The sequence below is a fragment of the Leucoraja erinacea genome, chromosome 16 (genome assembly GCF_028641065.1).
Source record: "Leucoraja erinacea ecotype New England chromosome 16, Leri_hhj_1, whole genome shotgun sequence".
Classification (NCBI taxonomy): domain Eukaryota; kingdom Metazoa; phylum Chordata; class Chondrichthyes; order Rajiformes; family Rajidae; genus Leucoraja; species Leucoraja erinaceus.
This window is the reverse complement of record NC_073392.1, coordinates 34,538,763-34,561,526: the sequence shown is the minus strand read 5'-3', so window position 1 is coordinate 34,561,526 and position 22,764 is coordinate 34,538,763. Positions and strand designations below refer to the sequence as shown.

The window sequence follows — 22,764 nt, the reverse complement described above, 5'->3', positions numbered from 1 at the left end:
TGGTTATCTTTTGGCATTTGGACAGGTATTTGGAAAGGAAAAGCGTTGAAGAATATTGGCCTATTGTAAGCAAATGGGATTAATATAGGAGGGCAGCACTATCAGATTGGGTCTATTTCTGTGCTGTTGATTCTATGCTGATTTTACACAATAGAATCCGTAAAGATGTCATGGATGCGTCAGCTTTATCCTCTACTATTCAAGGAGCACTGTGTCCTTTTTTGATTCCTTTACTGTGTTGACGTTTCAATCGCCATTGCTCTCGCTACATCATTGAATATGTACATTAGAGATTGCATAGATTTTAATGGGATTCAAATAATATCCACAGCCTGGATGAATGACATGACTAATGATAGCAAAATATAGGGGTGGCACAGTGGAGGTAGAGTTGCTGCCTCACAGTGCCAGAGACCCGGTTTCGATCTTGACTATGGGTGCTGCCTATACGGAGTTTATACGTTCTTGTAAACTCTTAAATACCACTATTATATCTGCCTCCTCCACCAGTCCTGGCAGTGTGTTCCAGCCACCCACCCATCACACTCTGTGTAAAAAGATTTGCCTGACATATCATCCTTAAACTTTGTAAACTTTGCTCTAGGCAAGTGCCCCTGGGATGTTGTCTTACAATATTTAACGTGAATCTAAATGTGTCTATTGGGGGCAGAGAGAATGTTTTTTGTAGAAGGAACACCTTCTTAATTAAGTATTATGCAATTTTAAATAGTGAAAATCTTCTTGCGTTCATGACACTCCCATGAACCGGTATTTGTTTATCGTGGTGGTTGCCATGGAAAGAACAAAATACCTTAGGATGTACCTGCTCTTTGAATGCCCAAGGGAAATTGTAAGCGTAATGCAACTACATACCAGAGATATATTACTTCAAGGGTAGTTTAGACTTTGGAGATACTGTGGAAACAGGCCCTTCAGCTCACCGAGTCCACACCGACCAGCGATCCCCGCACGCTAGTATTATCCTACATACGAGGGACAATTTACACATTTACCAAAGCCAATTAACCTACAAACCTGTACGTCTTTGGAGTGTGGGAGGAAACCGGAACACCCGGAGAAAACCCACGTGGTCACAGGGAGAACGTACAAACTTCGTACAGACGGCACCCGTAGTCGGGATCGAACCTGGGTCTCTGGCTCTGCAGCGCAACAACTCAACCACTGCGCTATTGTGCCACCCCAAGTTAGAGTTAGAGAGTCCAGTAAACATCTCATGCTTTTAAAGTGTGTTTGATGATTTTCTTCTTCTGAAATTGTTTGTTTTTTTCCTTTACTTAGATTATCTCTGGGGAGCACGTCAATATTAGTTGTCCTTTTGATGGTGGTGAGTATTATAGTCTTTCAATCACAGAAACTCTGACTGAATATTAATAATTTCAATTTACAATGGTATCAAAGATGCTGATTGCCGTTTTAAGTGCAGAAACAAAGAACTGCAGATGCTGATTTATGAAAAAAAAGGCAAAGTACTGGAGTAACTCGGTGGGTCAGGCAGCATCACCAGAGAACATAGATAGGTGACGTTTTGGGTCGAAACTCTTCTTCGCTCCATAGATGCTGCTGCACCCGCTGAGTTTCTCCAGCTTTTTTGTGTAACCATAGATAGGTGACGTTTTGGGTCGAAACTCTTCTTCAGACTGCCTTGTTGAAAGTGTTCTGCGCTGATGGCACTGAACAATTGAGACTCGGAGCAGTGAATTAATTTGTGGGTCAGGCAGCATCTCTGGAGAAAAAGTTTGGGTGACGTCTTGGTAACTCAGTCCTGACCCGAACTGAGTTACTCCAGCACTTTATGTAAAGTTCTTTGTTTCTGCAAGAATTAATTTGTGGCCTCTATTTCTCTTTTGGCATTTGAATTTCCAGTTTGATTTTCGTCCAGCTCAGTTTTAATTAGTGTAAAATTATGACTTTATCATTCACACTTCCTTGGAGGCTTTATGCCTTCATTATTTTCTTTCATCAGTCTTTATTTTCAAGCCAAGCCAAGGCAAGTTGAGTTTATTGTCTTCTGCACAAGTAGGTGAGGTATAGGCACAATGAACATCTTGTTTGCAGCAGCGTCACGCTCACATAGACTCAGAAAAATACACATCAATTACACAAAATTCTTCAAGATAGGAAACAGAAAGAAGACTATGCAAAAGCCAAGGCATTAGTGAAAATCACAAATAGAAAAAAACATGTTTATGGTAGAGTAAATAGAGGTGTTCCATATTTGAGGTAAGATTAGGGTTAGGATTGTGCAGGTTGCTTCAAGAACTTGATGGTTGCATGAAAGTGGTGATCCTGAACGAAGTGATGTATGACTTTTGGCTTCTGTATCTACTACTGATGACAACAGCGAGAAGATTACACAACCTGGATGGCGGGGATCCTTGGTAACTGACGATGCCTTCTGTTGATGGTGGAGAGGTCTGTGTCCATGATTGCCCAGGCTGAGACCACCACTCTCCTCAGCCTATCGTATTCCTGTGTGTTGGAATCTCCCTGCCTGGCCATGATCTAACCAGCCAGGATACTTTCTACTGTACATCTGTGGAAGTTTGTTGGAGAATTTGGTGGCAGGCCTATCTTCTTAAACTTAGGGGGCGGCACGGTGACGCAGCAGTAGAGTTGCTGCCTTACAGTGCCAGAGACCCAGGTTCAATCCTGACTACGGGTGCTTGTCTGGTCCCAGGAGCTGTGAGGCAGCAGCTCTACCAGCTGAGCCACTGTGCCACCCATACCTGTGTAAAGAGAGCAGTAACAAGGGAGTCTGCGATGGTCATGTAATAATGATAGCCGACCTACTCCTAGGGTCAGTAACTGTCATAAATAGCGATCACTATCTGTTAGATTAATGGACTGATTGTTGTTTAAATCTGAATGATTTTAGATGTCTCATCCCTGTGGATTGTGAAGTCAAAATTGAACAGGAGCAATGTTGTTATGACAATAGATCATGCAATAAATCATATGAACTTCTCGATCTGCATTATGGAAGGAAACAAATGTGAGCATTTCCTGCAGAAAATAAAACAGGTAAGCTAAGTTTGCAATGGGCAGTGCTGCCCATAAGCTGTTCAATCAACTTATTGTTCAATTGAGCTTGGTTGAGTCTGGATTTGTAACATTGAAGTCATCAGCAAAGGTCAGGCAGCGGTTACAATTGCAAAAAAAACAAAATGCTATAGGAACTCAGTGGGTCAGGCAGCATCTGTGGAGAGAATGGACAGATGACATTTCAGATTGAGACCCTTCTTCATACTGGGATGCTCCATTAGAACCCTCTCCTTCACAGGGCACAGATTATGTTCGGAAGTCCAGTCTTAAGAAGTGTGCTGACCCAATAAGTCCTCTGTCCATTCCCACCACAGATGCTACCTGACCTGCTGAGTTCCACCTGCACTTTGCTTAAGTCTTTGAAGTCCCCTATTTCTGAGTTCCTGCAGCACTCCTCCTGTAACTGCAACTTCTTGTGGCCCCAAGAAACGGAAGAGATTGTGTCGGCCTATAAGCAGTTGTCATGGCCGAGAGGGATAGAATATTGAGAATTTGTGGGTTATTAGGCAGACACTGGGGCTTGCATCTCAGCAACCGAGCATTATTGCCATGGTGCAAATGGACACAGACTGATTGTCAAAGGCTGACATTTTACCCCTAGAGAACAGGCTAATCAAGCCATTTGCCAGAATGAATAACACTCAACCTAGTCAATATATTTGTGCTGTAATGTATGTGTAGGTAATTGTTCTTCTTGGGTATATTTAGTTTATTGTCACATGTACCGACGTACAGTGAAAGTTTTTTGTTGCAAGCTAACTGGTATCAGCAGAAGTCTATACATGATTACAAGCGAGCCGTCCACAGTGTACAGATACATGATAATGGGAATAACGCTTAGTGCAAGGTAAAGTCCATTTGAAGATAGTTCGAGGGTCTCCAATGAACTGGATAGTAGCTCAGGACCACTCTTTAGTTCTTGATAGAATGGTTCAGTTGCTTGATAACAGCTGAGAAGAAACTGTCCCTTAATCTTGAGGAGCCACTGGGACTATGTTGGTGAATTGTTCCAACATTTGTTGAATATTACTGAATAAAATGTTTGAAACTATTGACGTTATTGAAATCAGATTCTTAGTCGCTGGTCCTAATATCTATCATTGTTTTGTCTATTCCTTCCCTGGTTGGTAGAAACATGTTTTTAACAGACAATGAAACTTGGTTAGAGTGGATGTGGAGAGGATGTTTCCACTAGTGGGAGAGTCTCGGACTAGAGGTCATACAGTACCCTTAAAGCCCTGTCCCACTGTACGAGTTCATTCAAGAGCTCTCCCGAGTTTTAAAAAAAAATCAAACTCGTGGAAGCACGTATAATGTACGTAGCAGGTACGTCGGAGCTCGGGACGTCTGTTAGCGGCTCGTAACGCTAACAGCTGGTACTTGGGAAACACGGTAAGCTCGGCAAGACTCGTGAAGATTTTTCAACATGTTGAAAAATGTCCACGAGAACCCCAAGTACTTACGAGCGGCCATTACCGTAAATCTCCGAGTTCGAATCAGGGCAAACTCGGGAGAACTCTTGAATGAACGCGTACAGTGGGACAGGGCTGTCAGAATTAAAGGACTATCTTTTAGGAAGGAGATGAGGAGAAATGTCTTCAGTCAGAGGGTGGTGAATCTGTGGAATTCTTTACCACAGAAGGTTGGAGAAGCCAAGTCGGGGGATATTTTTAAGGCAGAGATTGATAGATTTTAGATTAGTGCAGTTGTCGGAGGTTATGGGGAGAAGACAAGAGAATGGGGTTAGGAGGGTGTGATAGATCAGCCATGATTGAATGGCAGAGTAGACTTGATTGGCCGAGTGGCCTAATTCTGCTCCTATCATTTATGACCTCATGCCAATGATTTGTGTTTAAATCTCTATGTGAAACAGTGGTGAGTTTGGTCATTCTTAACATTGTTCTTCAAAGGTCAAAGGTATTTTATTGGTCACATTCACATACACCCAGGTGTAGTGAAGTGAATGCTTTTTGCCATTTTGCAGCACACAAAAAAACAATACAGACATAACACCAATGAGAGTCTTAAACACAAAGAACATCCCCCCACAGTGGCTCCCACCATGAGGGAAGGCACAAAGTCCAGTCCCCAACCCCAGTTCACCCATAGTCAGGCCCATTGAGGCCTCCACAGTTGCCTCTACGGAGGCCCGATGTTCCAGTCCGTTCTCGCCAGGTGATGTTGCTCCGGCGTCGGGAGAGTCCTCCCAGCGGCCTGGGAACCCTGGAACGGCCGCTTCCGCACTGGAGGCCGCGGCTTCCGAAGCCAACAAGGCTGCGCCGGTTGGAGCTCCACAACTGGCGATCTCATCTAGAGATCCCAGGCTCCCGGTGTAAAGTCAGCGCCGCTGCCCGCAGCTGGTCGCTCCACAGTCCCGCAGCTCTGCGATGTTTTCCCCAGCGATCCTCAGCACACCGGAGCTCCAGCACGGCGACCCGAGCAAGGCATCGCCCGCTCCGCGATAGCGCTCCAGCACTGTGCCGCCGCTGAATCCGAAGTTCTGGGCGGTCCCCGACAGGTAGGCCGCGAGGACGGGTCGAAGCTGCAGCCTGGAGAAAAGCTGCCTCTCCGACCAGGTAGGGACCCTGAAAGGTAGTTTCCCCCTCCCCCCCCCACATAAAAAAGTCTAGACCTCCAAACAAAACACTTAACTAACTAAAATAAAAAGTAAAAAGATGAAGAGACAGACAGCTGCTGGCTGGGCAGCCGTGCACAGGACAGCGCCCCCTTCTTGCTGCGAGCCACACTACAGCAAATAATTATGCTAAGAATTTGGCTTAAATGACTATTTGCTTTCAGCAAGCGCATATTGCTAGCAAGTGGGGAAAAAAGGGCAATGTTGTTTGAAGTAGGATTAGATCATAATACATCAAGGAATATGTATCAGGATGACTATGTTTTTTGAGGCCATAAAGCTGATAATGGATGTTGAAGGTGAAAGCACAAATTTTGAATAAAATACTGCATTTAAAAATTGTTAAACATAAGTGAACAATCATTCGCTTTTTGATGTATAAATCGTTTGATAAGTTATTTTCAGTATATTTGTCCTTGTGGCTTTTGTTAATCACATTTCTCTTTTACATTTAATAAAGGTTAACCAGCAGAAGAAGCAAATTGATCTAATTTCACAGGATTGCCTTCAGGTTAGTTCCCTTGCTCACCTGAATTTTTCTTAAAGCCTACCCGAAACATGATAAAGGTGACTCGAGGATGCATCGTAAAGAACTGAATCCTCCAGGTCCTACAGCCATAGAAGATTCTTTAAGCAAAATATAAAGTGCTGGAGAAACTCAAGAAGTTAGGCAGCATCTGTGGACGGAATGGACAGACAACGTTTTGGGTCGGGGAAAATGTCCAGTCTAATTTCCAGAGCGATGTACAGTGGTTGTGTTATATTGTAAGCACATTTTCAGTCACATAATGCTTAAGTAGAACACACCAACATTTGAAACGTAGGAATCATTTTAATGATGGTGCCAAAATGTTGTTAAATGAGAACGCAAAATACAAATTTTACCCAGTTTTAAAACGTTACTCACAGCTTCAACACGGGTCATCCCCTGGGCTTTTCCACTAGAGGAAGAGTCAGATTGATGTTACACCTTATCATACACTTGGAACATACCAAATGACGTAGTGACGATCTTTGGGAATGTATACACGGTTAGCCAAATATGATGGCTAATTTTGTACATAATCTGATTTCACTAATAGCATGGATGACATTGTTGATAATGGGCAGATTAGGTTCTGGAGATCTTGCTGCTCTCAGAAGGAAACATGGAAGTCCATGCCCCGTTTTAACATCAGAATCCAAAATGTTTGGCTTTACTGTGTGGTACTGAATAATTTGCCAAGAGAACATTTATCAGCTCACAGATGCCTGATCCAAACTCATCTGTATCTTTCAGATCTGGCGATCCGATGTGAAATTCTCACCCCGGATCACTGTGTGCCCCTTTGAGAAGTGTAAGTGTTGTCTGATTCATTAACAACATGATTTTATTGCAATATGTAAGTTCAGAAAATGTCACTGCTGGCAGCATTGTGCATGTGCATGGGTGAGATTTACAGTATATACCACTGATATTGTTCCTGTCTTGCAATTCTACTCAGCTCATTGCACTGGCTAGCTCCCCTAGTGTTGAAGTGAGGGCAATGCTGGTCAGGAGGTTAGAGGTTATAGTGGAAATCCATTCTGCTGATGCTGGTCCAGATTGCATGAATGATATCCCATTTTAAAATGCTTAATCAATTCTGAGTCTATCCCATTTGGATCAATAATCGTGCCACACTATACAGTGGAGGATATCTCTTCTACAAAGACACAACTTGGTATCTATGAAGATTATAAGATGGTAACTATTAAGGACATCAGCGTTTTTGACAATTATGTTGTTGAGGAGTAGTTTTCTCCCTCATGGCGGCTCTTTCACCATTTTTGTATCCAGTCTGTCTTCAACAGTTTTTGGGACTCAGCCAGCTGTGATTAAGCTAATTCATTCTTTTTTTTTTTTAATCCCCCCCCCTCCCCCCCCCCCCTCTATCTGATCTAAAAATGTACAACCAGGAATGTTAATTTTCCATTAAGTTTCCATCCCTGGCCATAGTTCTCTCAGACAATGATAATGTTGCACTGTAGCCTCAACTTGCCTGGTTTATTCCTAATACTCCTTACATGTAGAGGTACGTCATTAAACAATGTTGAGAATTTCCAGGAGCATTCCACATTGTATATCACTGTGTCACCACCTCTACTCAAACTTTCCTGCCAGTGGGATCGGATGAACCCTGACTATCAACGGATGAGTCCATGATGAAAGGAATAGATTGGGTAGATGCACAAAGTGTCTTGTCCAGAGTAGGGGAACCGAGGACCAAAGGGCATGGGTTCAAGGTGAAAGGGGAAATATTTAATAGGAATCTGAGAGGTAACTTTTTCACACAAAGGGTGGTGGGTGTATGGAACAAGCTGCCAGTGGAGGTAGTTGAGGCTGGGACATCCCATCGTTTAAGAAACAGTTAGACAGGTACATGGATAGGACAAGTTTGGAGGGATATGGACCAAGTGCAGGCAAGTGGGACTAGTGTTGCTGGGACATTGTTGGCCGGTGTGGGGGAGTTGGGCCGAAGGGCCTGTTTCCACACAGTATCACTCTATGACTCTATTTGCCAGATGTTATGACACTGTTGGAATGAACATACCACGTTCATGCCTGACAAGTCTGTGGAACGGATCTCCCACAGATGTTCACTCAGCAGACTGCAGAGTCTGCGTGTGTTTTTATTGTTTCTGAATTCAGTGGTGGATGCTCCATTTTGTTTTGCAATTGAGTGGCCATTTCAAGAACAGTTTATGTCAACCACATTGTCATTATTCTGGAGCTATATGTAGGTCAAAAACATGTAAGAATGGCAGACATCCCAATCCCCATGGGCTTTTACTGCAATCAGTGTGGTTCATTGTCTCTATTAATAAATTATAGATTTTTACTCCAGATAATTTAATTAATTGAACACAAATTCTCTGGTTCCCAGAGTAAGATGAATGCTCAAGTCCCTGGTTGAGCAGTTCAAGCATTTGATTGCTCAGTCAGTTCCATGACTATTATGCTCCTTTACCTCGACATGGTGTTTCCTGGTTTGAAGCAGAGAAAAGTATGCTAAATGAGGAATGGCAGTAGAAAATGTTGGGTGCACTAATTGAGGAATCACCAACTTACATTTCTCTCTTCTTCCAAATTTCTCTTCACCCTCTATCAAGGGAATAATTTCAGGCTCATTTTTCGAGTCATTGAGTCACAGCGTGGAGACAGGCCCTTCTGCTCAACTCGCCCACGTCACCCAACGTGTGAATGAATGAATACTCAAATGAATGAATACTTTGTCACATGTGACGAGTCACAGTGAAATTCTTTGCTTGCGTACCCAAGTTATGCAAATAGTCGGCCATAAAGGGCGCTTACAAACAGTGGCGGACTGGGTCTAAAAATATTGGTTGCCAGGAGACAAAGGGGGCCCACTTCATCAGGGGCCCACTTGATATAGAGAGCCCACTTGCCAATGGGCAAGCTGACCCCCTGGTTACAAAGTATCCCCATGCCAAGTCCCCCTTTGTTCCATCTCCATTATCCATGTTCTCCAGAAATGCTGCCTGACCTGCTGAGTTACTCTGGTACTTTGTGTCTTTTCTTGTAAAGCAACATGCAGTTTCTTGTTTCGTCTTCTCTAATGATGCTGCATTGTTTTAGTGGGCTCTATTAATCTTCACCTATACCTTGAACTGTCTTGTAAGGGTTGCTCTGTTTATGTTGCAGATGCCAGAGCACGATGGACTCCGTTAATGGTATTATCTCTAATACCGGTTATAGCCGTGATCGCCATTCTTATGGTCAAAAAAGAGATTCTAAAAGGTAGGATTCTAAAAGTCTGATGTTAAGACCAGCACTCACAGTGCATGGCAGGGCTCTGTTGTGTTGATGTTGTAGAGCAGAGGGATCTAAGAGTGCAGGTACATTGTTCCTTGAAAGAGGCGTCACAGGCAGATAGGCTGATCAAGAAGGCTTTCGGCACACATGCCTTCATCAGTCAGAGTATTGAGTGTAGAAGTTGAGAGGTCATGTTACAGTTGTACAAGTTGTTGGTGAGGCCACATTCGGAGTATTGTGTTTAGTTTTGGTCACCCTATTATAGGAAGGATGTTGTTAAGATGGAAAGAGTGCAGAGAAGATTTATGACGATGTGGCCAGGACTCGAGGGCATGAACTATAGGAAGACGTTAGCAGGCTAGGACTTTATTCTTTGGTGTGCGGAAGGACGAGGGGTGATCTTAGAGAGGTCTATGAGATGGTGAAGGGGATAGGATAAATGCACAGTCTTTTACCCAGAGTAGGAAAATAAAGAACCAGGAGACAGAGGCTTAAGGTCAGAGGGAAAAGGTTTAATAGGAACCTCGGGGACAACTTTTTCACACAAAGGGTGGTGGGTGTGCGAAGTGAGCTGCTAGAGGTGATTGAAGCAAGTAATATCACAACATTTAAAAGATATTTGGACAGGTACACAGATAGGAAATGTTTAGTAGAATATGGTCCATGCAAGCAGGTGGGACAAGTGTAGATAGGGATATTGGTCAGAGTGGGCAAGATGAGCTGAAGGGCCTGTTTGTGTGTTGCATAACTCTATGACTAACAGTTTAAAAAATATTCAGTATGAATGTTGAACATATACATCAAACGTGAATGTAGCACCTTACCTACGACATTTCTGTGGTTGTGTATATAGAAACATAGAAACATAGAAATTAGGTGCAGGAGTAGGCCATTCGGCCCTTCGAGCCTGCACCGCCATTCAATATGATCATGGCTGATCATCCAACTCAGTATCCCGTACCTGCCTTCTCTCCATACCCCCTGATCCCCTTAGCCAGAAGGGCCACATCTAACTCCCTCTTAAATATAGCAATGTATATATGTGAAGGAAAATAAGTACAGAACCTATTACTTAAATATAAGAATTAAACTACGTGTGTACCTTGAAATCTAATCATCCTTCATCTAACCTTGATGTACATAAAAACACCATTTTGTTTTGACCTCAGGAAATTGCTTAGTATGTGCAGAACTGTTACCTTTGTTTATCACCATTATATATATATATATATATTCCTTTCTAAAGGTATGTCCTTTTATTCTGAGACTATGGCCTCTGGTCCTAGACTCTCCCACTAGTGCAAACAACCTCTCTACATCACTCTACCCAGGCCTTTCACTAAATGAAATGTTTAACATTTCATGTTTATGGCAACTATGCAAATTGGCTGTAGCATTCCCTCCGGTACAACAGTAGCTTCACTGCATAGGTATGTTATTGTACACTGTTTGGGGGCATCAACTAGTTATGAAATATAAATGAATGAACATATTTAAGAATAAGTGGAATGTACAACTAGATGCACTTTCAAGAGTTGCATATCTCCAGACCTTTATTTACAGCATCTTTGCTCAGAGCATCACGGTCAATTATCTGTAAACAAAATATTCTAGATTAGTTTCTGAAGAAGGGTTTTGGCCCGAAACGTTACCTATTTCCTTCGCTCCATAGATGCTGCCTCACCCGCTGAGTTTCTCCAGCATTTTTGTCTATCTTCAATTTTCCAGCATCTGCAGTTCCTTCTTAAACATTCTAGATTAGTTTGTTTATTGTGAAGTGTACCAAGGTACAATGAAAAGCTTTTTGGTGCATGCTATCCAGTTAGCAGAAAGACTATACATGATTACAATTGAGCCGGCCAATACAGGATAAATTGCTATCTCCTATACTAGTCTAACCAAAAGGCAAATTAATCCACAATATAGAATGTAAACCATTTAAGTGAATGTCAATGGTGTTTGAACATGATGAAGGTTAACTGTCAGAAAGGACAAACTTGCAGTTTGAGAAGCAGCTATAAACAGATGGTTATATATTAGAAGGAAAGCAATACAGGAAATGATCCTGACCCCATCATATTTTATTGTATTTTTCCCCAACCCCATTGTTTGCTTTGTTCAGCATACATCTGTTTTTGATCTTATCTTTAGTTTATAGTATTTGTGTTTCATTTCTCTTAATCTCTTTATCTTATTTTATATTGATGAAATTAGTGGCTCATCTATTTTGTCTTCTGTTCTTAACTATTTGTTAGCCCAACCACGCCGTACATAGTATTGTCATCTCCCAGCTTCAGTAACTCCAACCAATGGTTATTGTTGTGTGAATAATATGACTTCATGTTTAATTTTCTAACCCCAATGAAGTATGCCGACATTCGGTATTTATTGATACATTTGTACCTGCCACATTAATTTGGTATCTGGACTTTTCCTGCAGGTTGCACAGAGGTGATTAAGTGGGATTATAATACAACACCTACAGGTAAACTTTTAAGCTCATCACGATACAGAAAGAGGCCATTTAACTGAATGAATGAATGCCTTATTGTCACGTGGGCCAAGTCACAGTGAAATTCTTTGCTTGCTTACCTTCCCAAGGTATGCAATAGTCGCCCATGAAGGGTGCTTATAAAGTTACAAATACCTCCCCCCCCCCCCCCCCCCCCCCCCCCCATGATGCCAGGTCCCCATTGTCCATTGGTTTACCCCCCTCCCCCGTAAGGAGAGCCCTCCCCGCGCCGGCGGCCATTGTTTTACCCGCCCCTAATATTAGATATCCACCTTCGTTCCTTCCCTCGGTAGCGACGTCCTTACTTCACGTGTCCATCTAATCTATCAGTCGGTGCACCGACCTCTCCAGTCCTATCCTCAGGCCTCCGTCGTGCATGCCAGTTCCCAAGAGAGCAATCCCATTAGATCCATTCCCTATCTCCTTATGCCCTCAAACGATGCTCATCAATTTCCTTTGATTATTTTTGCCAATAAGTTACTCTAATCGGTCATTTATTGTAGCCACTCACCTGCCTGAATATGTAGGTTGCCAAAGTGAAACAATCGAAGTCCTTTCTATATAAATTAAAATCTAATTTGTGAAGGACTATTCCCCATTCTATGTTCCAACTTGTACAGAAAATATAAATACAGTTAAGAGCACATTACAGTATGTTTATTTCTTGGGTCATTTTAATGCTTCCAGGGATTAGAGAACATTTGAAAATCGGGTGAATCTGATCACAAAAAGAGAGCTTCATTCACAGGTGCCAACACAACAACATCTCATGTGCCAAAGTGTTAAATTGTCATATGTACCGACAATGGAACAAGGAAATTCTTACTTGCAACGGCATAGCAGACCTGTAAATACAATACACGTAGATAATATATACAGTAAACCTTCATTATTACAGACCACTTTATAAACCTGGCGTGTACAGTCGGTAGTATATACAATTTTAAGTTATTATTCTAATGTTCCAGTGTTTAGTTGAATATCTAATCTAGCCTGAGACCTTGGAGTAATACATGCAGACTGTGACGTTGGTCGAAGCGCTATTTTTTCTCGGATAGATATTAGATATCCCATATGTCTTTCAGATGAATAATTAGGAGGTTTTATGCGCCTGGACAAAATGTTTACATAACTCAAAAAGCATATTATTTGGTTATTCATCAAATTTTATCATGGGAATTTACATGCTCTCATACCAGCAGTGGTCACGACACCCACACATCAATGGTCTAAAGAGTACAATTATTATATTCATTCTAAATGACATTAACGTTGGCCTAGACACAGAAACATGGAAACACAGAATTATTTGACATTGTCACAGGGGTAAGACAAGGTTGCCTTCTATCCCCCTTATTGTTTATTGTCACGGTCGACTATGGCATGCGGAAGACAATGAACAAACCTGACTTTGGAATATTATGGAGAACAGGAAGCCGCCTCACAGACCTAGATTTTGCCAATAACATTGCACTACTAGCAGAATCCAGACACACCCTTCAAGAGATGACAACCGCTCTGGCGAAGAATGCATCAAAGGATGGATTAAAGATCAGCTGCCAGAAGACTAAGACCATGCAGACTGGAGACCAGCAGCCAATAGACCAACTGATTATCAATGGGGAACATGTGGAAAATGCCACAAGATTTGCCTATCTTGGTAGCATGTTCACAGTGGCTGGAGATGTAGAGGTCAGCATCAACTCCCGAATTGATAAAGTTGCATCAGAACAATGCAGCCAATATGATCTAGTTGCAGGATATCCAAGATGCTAAAAGTCATGCGCTACCAGTCTGTAGTCCTTCCTACAGGAGGTCTACTGGGAAACTGCAACAAAGCCTCCAAGCCATGACAGAGAGGTACGCAGGATGAAATTTGCAGGACGTGTACTCAGAATGTCACCAGACGTGCACCTAAGATAATAATGACATGGCACGTGATGGAAGAAGGAAAAGAGGCTGACCAAAACTCACATGAAGGCGAATATTCCAGAAGGATTTGGAAGCCCGGGACGCTAACCTATCGAGGGTGGAAGACGTTGCACATGCCCGAACAGAATTGCGAATGTTTGCTGCCCACTGCATTCAACAGTGTGGGCGGAACTAAGTCTAAGTAAGACAGGGTTGACAGTCAGAACCAATTTTCCCAGGGTGGAAATACCAAAGACTAGATGGCATACATATATGGTAAGAGTGGCAAATTTTAAAGGAGATGTGCAGGGCAAGTTTTTTTACACAGAGGGTGATGGGTGCCTGGAACATGCTACCAGGGTTGCTGGTGGAGACAGGTAGGATAGGGGCGTTCAAGACACTTTTAGATAGGCACATGGATATTAAGGGAATGGTGGAATTTGGATCGTGTGCAGGCAGATGAGATTAGTTTTTCTTGCCATCAAGTTTGGCATGGCCACTGTGGGCCGAAGGGCCTGTTCCACTGCAGTACTGTTCTATGCTCTAGGATGCACTAAATGATTCCAATTTATAATGTCCAGTGTGCCGTAATGCTGTGATGCTTTTCTTTTCCCAGGCTCGCCTAGGAAGATCCTTCTTCTGTACTCAGTGGATCACAGCCAGTTTGAAAAGCTGGTTGGTACTTTCGCATCTCTGCTGGACGGTCTAAATATCAAAGTAATTGTGGATCTCTGGAAACGTAAAGAAATCGGCATCCAAGGCACCCTGCCATGGTTCCATTCCCAAAAAGCTGAAATTGTAGAAGATGGTGGAAAAATCATCATTCTGTTTTCCAAGGGGGCCAGTGTAAAATGTAACGCATGGCTAAATTCCAGTGGAGATTCTGAAACACTATCTGACCCCTATGATGGATTCATGGCCGCCTTGAACTGTGCACTTCCTGATGTCACAAAGGGGAATGTTTCTGGAAACTACGTAGTAGCTTACTTTGAAGATCTGTTGAACAAGGCGTGCATACCAGAAATATTTAGGAAAGTGCCCATCTACAGTTTGCCGTCGCAAGTTCCCGAGTTCCTCCAAGAGATTGGGTTACCAGCCAAATGTGTTTCTGACCAGAAAAAACATGGCTGCCCATCAAACATCAGCAAACGCCTCAGCAATGTCATCAAGGAGTGCCGGATATGGGAAGAAAGTCACTCAACTGGGTTCCGTGAACTTAAGAAGTTCGAGAACATATCCAAAGAGCAACATGAAAGAGTTGCATTGATACGTTTACCGACAAAAATTAAAAATCTTTCAATAGTTTGATGATCCCTTCATGATTCATCTTTGACACGCTGTCCTATCTATCACTGTCACTTATAGCTTTGGTTAAAATCTGGGTCATGGCCAGGATTGAAAGATTGTGACAAAGGGAAATAGTTGTACTACATCAGCACAACAACCTCAAGTTTATTCTGTTGACAGCGCTCCAGTAACTTTGAAATGGATTACCTTTCTTTTGGTAAGGTTATGCAGCGGGCATGTTTTAAACATGTTCTTGATAAACACTCTGGAGCAACAATCGATTGAAAAAGTCATAATCAAAAACTTAAAATGGACACAAATGCTGGAGTAACTCAACGGGTCAGGCAGCATCTCTGAAGAAAATGGATAGGTGATGGTTTGGGTTGGGAACCTTCTTCACACTTAATCAAAAACCTGACTGCGATGCAATATTAAAAATGTTTTGACACTTTAATGAAGGGACTAAAAAAAATGATAGTATTGATATTCTTGATAAATGAAGATTTATTGTTTGTCTGTCTACTAGGTTTTTGAAATTAAGTAATCTGTAAACACACTAATGCAAAACTGCTCTCAAAATCTCAGGGTGTTCAATCCAGCATTACTGAAAAAGACCTCAGGAAAACTTTACTCGCAGCTAAAATTCTTCTAATATCTTTTGCAGGAGAATCGGTACCAAACCCCAGTACCTGGTTGTTTTGTGACCAGAGTCTTTTATGTGTATATATCAGTGTAAATATATAAAAATATTTTGTATGCAGTATAATTATTTTGTTAGCTCTTAGATTTCATTACAAACCAGTCACAGGGACAGGAGATGTTGGAAATGGGCAAATCATATTTGGCTTCAGTTTATCTTTCTTTTGGCTGATAATGACCCACTTTTTCCAGAAAACCAACTATTGTTCGAGATTTATGGAACCCAATTAAGCTAAAATGTGCTTTGTTCACATTTGTTCAACATTTTTTGTTCAAGGATTATTCCACTGATTTTCCTGAACTGCTATTGTCTCCTCCACCCCTCTCCTGACTACTTGCAGCCTTCCACTTGACCATTGAGAACTGTTGTGCGACATCAGCAGAACAAGAAAAAGGATGGTTAAAAACAGTGAATGCTGGAGGAACTCAGCGAATCAGGCAGCAACTGCGGAGGGGATGGTCAGGTGGCATTTTGGGTCGGGACCCTTTCTTCAGATTGATAGGATTGCAGGGGAGAAAGTTGGAAAAGCGGTAGGGATGGGACAAAACTTGGCAAGGAATGGGTGAGGAGGATTGTGATCGGTAAATAGGTAAGTGACAAAGCTTAGAAGTGAAAAGGAGACAAAAGGATGTCAGATGGGGGGCAGAGAAGGAGCAAAATGTAACGCCGGAAGAAGGAATTTGGGTGCAAGGGTACAGGATATGAATTACATACAAGGGTAAATGAGCAGCATGACTGTCAGGGTGACGGCAAAGAAATGGGAGAGCACCAGAGTGGGGAAGGAAGGCACGGTGAAGAAAGAGTGGATATTACTTGAAGCTAGAGAATGCAATGTTCACACTGTTGGTTTGTAACCCACCCAAGTGGAATATGAGGTGCTGTTCCTCCAGTTTGCACTTGGCCACACTCTGGTAATGGAGGAGGCCAAAGGCAAAGGTCAGTATGGGAATGGGAGAAAAAATGGTTATCAACCAAAGGTGTAGATGCAGCACCATGGAGCAGCAAGGTGGTGTAGCTGTAGAGTTGCTGCCTTTCAACGTCAGAGACCCGGGTTTGATCCTGATTATGGTGCTCTATGGAGTTTGTACATTCTCCCCATGACCTGCATGGGTTTTCTCCGGGAGCGCTGGTTTCCTCCCACACTCCAAAGACATACAGATTTGTAAGCTACTTGGCTTGGTAAAATTGTAAATTGTCCTTAGTGTGGGTAGGATAGAGTTAGTGTGCAGGTATCGTTGGCCGGTGTAGGCTCAGTGGGCAAAGGGGTCTGTTCCGTGCTATATCTCTAAACTGAACTAAACAAGAGATTGGCGGTCAGAGCACAAGTAATGATGGTAGATTTTTTTTTGGCAGTGATATACTTTTGTGCTGTAGAAAACTATTATAATTCAGCTATCTCAGCTATAAAGTCTTGCAATACATTCTCAATGGTGCTCAGAAGCACAGGGTTGAGTTCAAAGACTGTTCGGAAATATAAAGCTGGACTGAAGCAGCAAATGCTGAGAATTGCAAAAAATCCCTTTTATCAGGTATTTACTGGAACAAGTTTCACCCTATTCCATTTACTAGTTATGTTATATTATTCTGTATATCTGTTTATTTCTCTCATTCCTTTGTACAGAAGAGTGTTCTATATTTATATAATAAAAATCTTAAAGTGCCAAATAAGCAGTTTCTCCAGCTTACACTGAGAGAATCTTTCACTAATTGCGGGTAATCTAAATTCTAGAGTGCAATAATTACTATAACTTGCATTTATGTAGCACTTTAACTTGGTAAAATGAACTACAATAACATTAAAATTATGACTTGGACAGACAGATTTGTAAGTGCACAAAGCTATCAATTGTTCAGTCTGAGGTGTTTTTCATGAACTCATTTGTTTGCATTGCAAATACAAAAAAAAATGTCAATTGTGTTTCTTGGATAATGTGAAATAAAATGTTGGATTATTATACCTCTATTGGTTGTGAGAAAGTGACGATCCTTCCTGCTTGCAATTGCAGGATGAGTGCACTGCTAATTGCTAGTCAGTAGCACATCAAACCTCTGCAGCGCCTCCATATAATTTTCACATCTATACATTTCACAGGAGGGTTAAATAAAACTTGGCTGAATGTTTCAAATGTTTGAGTGGTTCAAGAGCAGATGGATCTGGGAGATCAAATTCACAAGGAATTAAAGCTGCAACCCTTTAAAGAAAAACAGATAGATGCCAGATTAGCATCTGAGAGTCAACATGGAATGATAAATTCATCCAATGTGCGCATTCTTGAGTTTCATAGGACAGGATCGATATTAAGCAGATGCAATGGGCACGATATTAAGCACAAGCATATCCTTGTGATTCTGTAGGATGGGAGATCCCCTTGAGGTAGCAGGAGGATCGATGCCCCACAATTTTAAAGAGTGTGAGAAACATAAAGCCCATGTGTTAACAGGGAGTGCGGTAGATGGCAGTAGAGTGCAGTTTCAAGGAAGCTTAAAGCCCTGGGAACTTTTAAAAGATGGGGGTCCCAGGAGTACAATGGAATGGAAGAGACAGAAGCCATGTGTGTTTAAAGGCACCTGGAAAGACACACACCTTTAAATTTAATATAATGTGAGAAAAAAGGAGTCCCTAAGGCTTAAAGGAATGCATAAGATATAGACCCTGCGAGTTTAAAGGAAGCATGGTAGTCGGGCTCCATAGGTTTAAAGGCAGCTTGGGATCTACTGGATCCCATGTATTTAAAGGCAGCCTGGATAATACAGGACAATTAGTTTAACTGATCTGCTGGAGAGGGGAGGGGAGTTTAATGTTAATGTGGAAAATACAGGCTTCAGGAGTTTAAAGCAGCATGGAATGCATAAGCTTTGTATTTAGGATCTGTGACCATGCTATGTTATGATGATGACTCAATTTAGTAGAGCTGCTGTCTTACAGTGCCAGATACCCGGGGTCAGTCCTGACCATGCATGTTGTTTGTGTGGAGTTTGTACATTCTTCCCTTGACCGTGTGGGTTTCTTCTGGGCACTCTGGTTTCCTCCCACTTCCCAAAGAAATGTAGATTCATTGACTGCTGTAAATTGCCCCCAAATGTGTAGGAGAGTGGTGGAATTGATAGAGATGTATGATTAGTAGTGTAAATGGGCAGTTGATGTTCTTTGTGAACCTGATGGGCCAAATGGCCTACTTCCATGCTGTATCTCTCTGACCTCATGGTGTCTGTGTGATGTTCCCAGATGCACACAATTATTTTATTTCCAATAGCTGGGAAACTGGATGCTGTGATTCAGAATGCACGGGCAGTGCATTGGTAGACCACATCATCAGGAAACACTGCATGGGTGGCTGATGATTCTTGTGTGTGTAGATGTAATGTGTGTGTGCATTTAATTTACAAAAGGCCATAAGACATAGGAGTGCAATTAGGCCATTCAGACCATCAGGTCTGCTCCACCATTTTTCCCTATCAACCCCATTCTCCTGACATCTCCCCATAACCTTTGATGCCCTTACTAATCAAGAACCTTTCAATCCCTGCTTTAAAAAATACCCATTGACTTGGCTTCCACAGTGACTTGGCTAAAGAAATTCCTCCTCATCTCCTACTTAGTCTCTCTACCTTAGACTTTAGAGATACAGCCTGGAAACAGGTCCCTCAACCCACCAATGTCCGCGCCGACCAGCGATCACCCTGCCCACTAGCACTATCCAGCACACTAGGAACAATTTACAGAAGCCAATTAACCTGCAAACCTGCATGTCTTTTGTGTGGGAGGAAACCGGAGCACCCGGAGAAAACCCACGCGATCGCAGGGAGAACGTACAAACTCCATGGAGACCGCTGCTGGTTTTACTTCGAGTTAACATCTTTCATCCTAAACCACTTTTCAGCTTCAACATGGATTGGGCGCGTTCCCGTTACCAGGGCGCGTTCCCGTCACCAGCGCGCGTTCACGCCACCAGGCGCGCCCCCGTCCGCCGGGGTGACGTCACCAGGCGAGCGGCGCTGCCGGTTGGTTGTCCTCCTGGGGGCGGGGCCGGGTAGGGGCACGGCGGCCAATCAGACGGCGGGGTCAGGGATCACCAACGCGGGCCTTGCAGACGCTGTTCAATATTTACAAAAAAAACACCCGGACGGTTGAGGATTTGTGGTGAACTCGGTGTGGGAGCACGGGCAGCGCCGCCGGCAGTGGGCGTGGGCGTGGGCGAGCGCCATCCCATCCCCATCCCCATCCCCGCCGCACAGACCCGGACCCGGCCTCACCGCCTTCCTCCCATCCACCAGGTGAGTGAGAGAGGGAGCGATGCAGCTCAGCTACCTCCTCCAACCCTCTCCCCGTGGATCGCCACCAACCCACCCACTGACTCACTGACTGACTCACTCACCCACTCATTCACCCACTCATTCACCCACCCACTCACCCACTCATTCACCCACCCACCCACTCATTCATTCACCCACTCACCCACCCATCCACTCACTCACCCACTCACTCACTCACCCACTCATTCACCCACTCATTACCCACTCATTCACCCACTCATTCACCCACCCACCCACCCACCCACCCACTCACTCACCCACTCACTCACTCACTCACTCACCCACCCACCCACCCACTCACTCACTCACCCACCCACCCACCCACCCACCCACCCATCCACTCACCCACCCACTCACCCACTCACCCACCCATCCACTCACTCACCCACCCACTCACTCACCCACTCACCCACCCACTCACTCACTCATTCACCCACTCACCCACTCACTCACCCACCCATCCACTCACCCACCCACCCACTCACTCACCCACTCACTCACCACTCACACTCACTCACCCACTCGCCTTCCCTCCCGGCCACTTATTCACCCACCCACTCACCTTCCTCCCCCCTCCTTCACTCATGCACTCACCTTCCCTCCCTTCCTCACCTTCCCTCACCTTCCGACTGGTTGATGACAACAGCCACCCTTTGAACCTGTTGAACTATGTTTAGCAGCGAGATGGGTTGCATTTGGCAAGTTTTGAAAGTACTGGGCAGGTGTGATTCATGCATAGCAACTGGGTGGGTGAGGGGGGTAACTTCACAGAGTTGCAAAGAACTTTTGAGTTTTCCTACAAACCACAAGCGTGTTTTCTGCATTGTTTACTAGTTATAAAGTAGGCAGGGGTATTCTTTAATATTTCATGTTTATGCTCGGTTTTAAGAACATTAATATAGAACAGCACAGCACTGTCCATTCAGCCCACAATGCCTGTGCAGAGCATGGTTGAATTGGTTGGTATTGGTGGAAATGTGTCAGCCTTGATATCAATCAGCATGGGAGCACCTCAAGGCTGCGTGCTCAGCTCCCTGCTGTACTCACTCTACACTCATGACTGCGTAGCCGGTCACAGTGCGAACTCCATCATCAAGTTCGCTGACGACACCACTATTGTGGGACGTATCACTGATGGGGATGAGTCGGAGTATAGAAGAAAGATCGAGCAATTGTCCATATGGTGCCAGCACAATAACCTGGTCCTGAACACCAGCAAAACCAAGGAACTGATTGTGGAATTTGGAAGGAGTAGGATGGGGACCCACAGTCCCGTTTATATCAATGGGTTAATGGTTGAAAGGGTCAAGAGCTTCAAATTCCTGGGCGTGCACATCTCTGAAGATCTTTCCTGGTCCGAGAACACTAATGCAATTATCAAGGAAGCACATCAGCGCCTCTACTTCCTGAGAAGATTACGGAGAGTCAGGTTTGGCAAGGAAATATTCCTAACTTCTACAGGTGCACAGCAGAGAGCATGCTGACCGGTTGCATCGTGGCTTGGTTTGGCAACTTGAGCGCCCTGGAGAGGAAAAGATTACAAAAAGTAGTAAACACTGCCCAGTCCATCAGCTCTTTCCTTCCATCGAGGGGATTTATCACAGTCGCTGCCTCAAAAAGGCTGGCAGTATCATCAAGGACCCACGCCGTCCTGGCCACACACTCATCTCCCTGCTACCTTCTGGTAGAAGGTACAGGAGCCTGAAGACTGCAACGACCAGGTTTAAATTCCCCACAGATCAGGCTATTAAACCTGGCTCGGACAAAATTCTGATCATTAATAACCCATTATCTGTTATTTGCACTTTATCAGTTTATTTATTCATGTGTGTATATATTTATATAATGGTATATGGACACGCTGATCTGTTTTGTAGTAAATGCCTACTATGTTCTGTGTGATGAAGCAAAGCAAGAATTTCCTTGTCCTATCAGGGACACATGACAATAAACTCACTTGAACTTGAAACCAGCTCTTATCTGCCTGAACATGAACCATATCTCTTGATTCCCTGCATTTACATGTGCCTATTCAAAAATTCACTTAAATGCCATTATTGTGTCTGCCTCCATCACAAACCCAGGCTGTGCATTGCAGGCACTCATCACCCTCTGTAAAACAAAATCCTAGAGTAACTCAAGAAGGGGCTTGACCGAAACGTCACCATTCCTTCTCTCAGAGGTGCTGCCTGTCCCGCTGAGTTACTCCAGCATTTTGTGTCTATCTTTGGTGTAAGCCAGCATCGGCAGTTCCTTCCTACACATTTTGTCTGCTCCACTGCACAATCTCCTCAAGGCATGCTTTCTTTGAAGAAGTTCTCCTTTCCCCAACGAGAATTCTGTAGCACCTTCTCCCGTTGCTCCCCCTCTGTGATTCCTTCTGCTCTCCAGTCTGAACTTCGTCCCCTTTCATCTCTCATTTACACACCTTACCCTTCCATATCTCTGTCTCCCTCTCCCCTGACTCTCAGTCTGAAGAAGAGTCTCGACCCAAAACGTCACCCATTCCTTCTCCCCAGAGATGCTGCCTGTCCTGCTGGCTTACT

General features: G+C 43.5%; 2 protein-coding genes across 5 annotated transcripts in view; both read left to right on the top strand.

Moving 5' to 3' along the window:
• The window catches only part of LOC129704790 (interleukin-17 receptor C-like), a 61,914-nt gene extending 42,679 nt beyond the window's left edge, over positions 1–19,235 (top strand). For all 3 annotated transcript variants that reach the window (XM_055648138.1, XM_055648140.1, XM_055648139.1), the window contains exons 13-19: positions 1,300–1,345; positions 2,897–3,042; positions 6,159–6,209; positions 6,978–7,035; positions 9,384–9,479; positions 11,935–11,979; positions 14,534–19,235. In XM_055648138.1, the coding sequence (XP_055504113.1) occupies positions 1,300–1,345; positions 2,897–3,042; positions 6,159–6,209; positions 6,978–7,035; positions 9,384–9,479; positions 11,935–11,979; positions 14,534–15,225 (1,134 nt within the window). In that variant the 3' untranslated portion in view covers positions 15,226–19,235. The remainder of the gene's footprint in view (positions 1–1,299; positions 1,346–2,896; positions 3,043–6,158; positions 6,210–6,977; positions 7,036–9,383; positions 9,480–11,934; positions 11,980–14,533) is intronic.
• Positions 19,236–19,967: 732 nt separating this feature from the next.
• LOC129704789 (protein disulfide isomerase Creld1-like) overlaps positions 19,968–22,764 on the top strand; it is a 31,589-nt gene continuing 28,792 nt past the window's right edge. Inside the window, exon 1 of one of the 2 annotated variants that reach the window (XM_055648135.1) lies at positions 19,968–20,179. The gene's annotated coding sequence lies outside the window, so the exon portion shown is untranslated. The remainder of the gene's footprint in view (positions 20,180–22,764) is intronic. The other variant, XM_055648136.1, reaches the window with a different exon arrangement.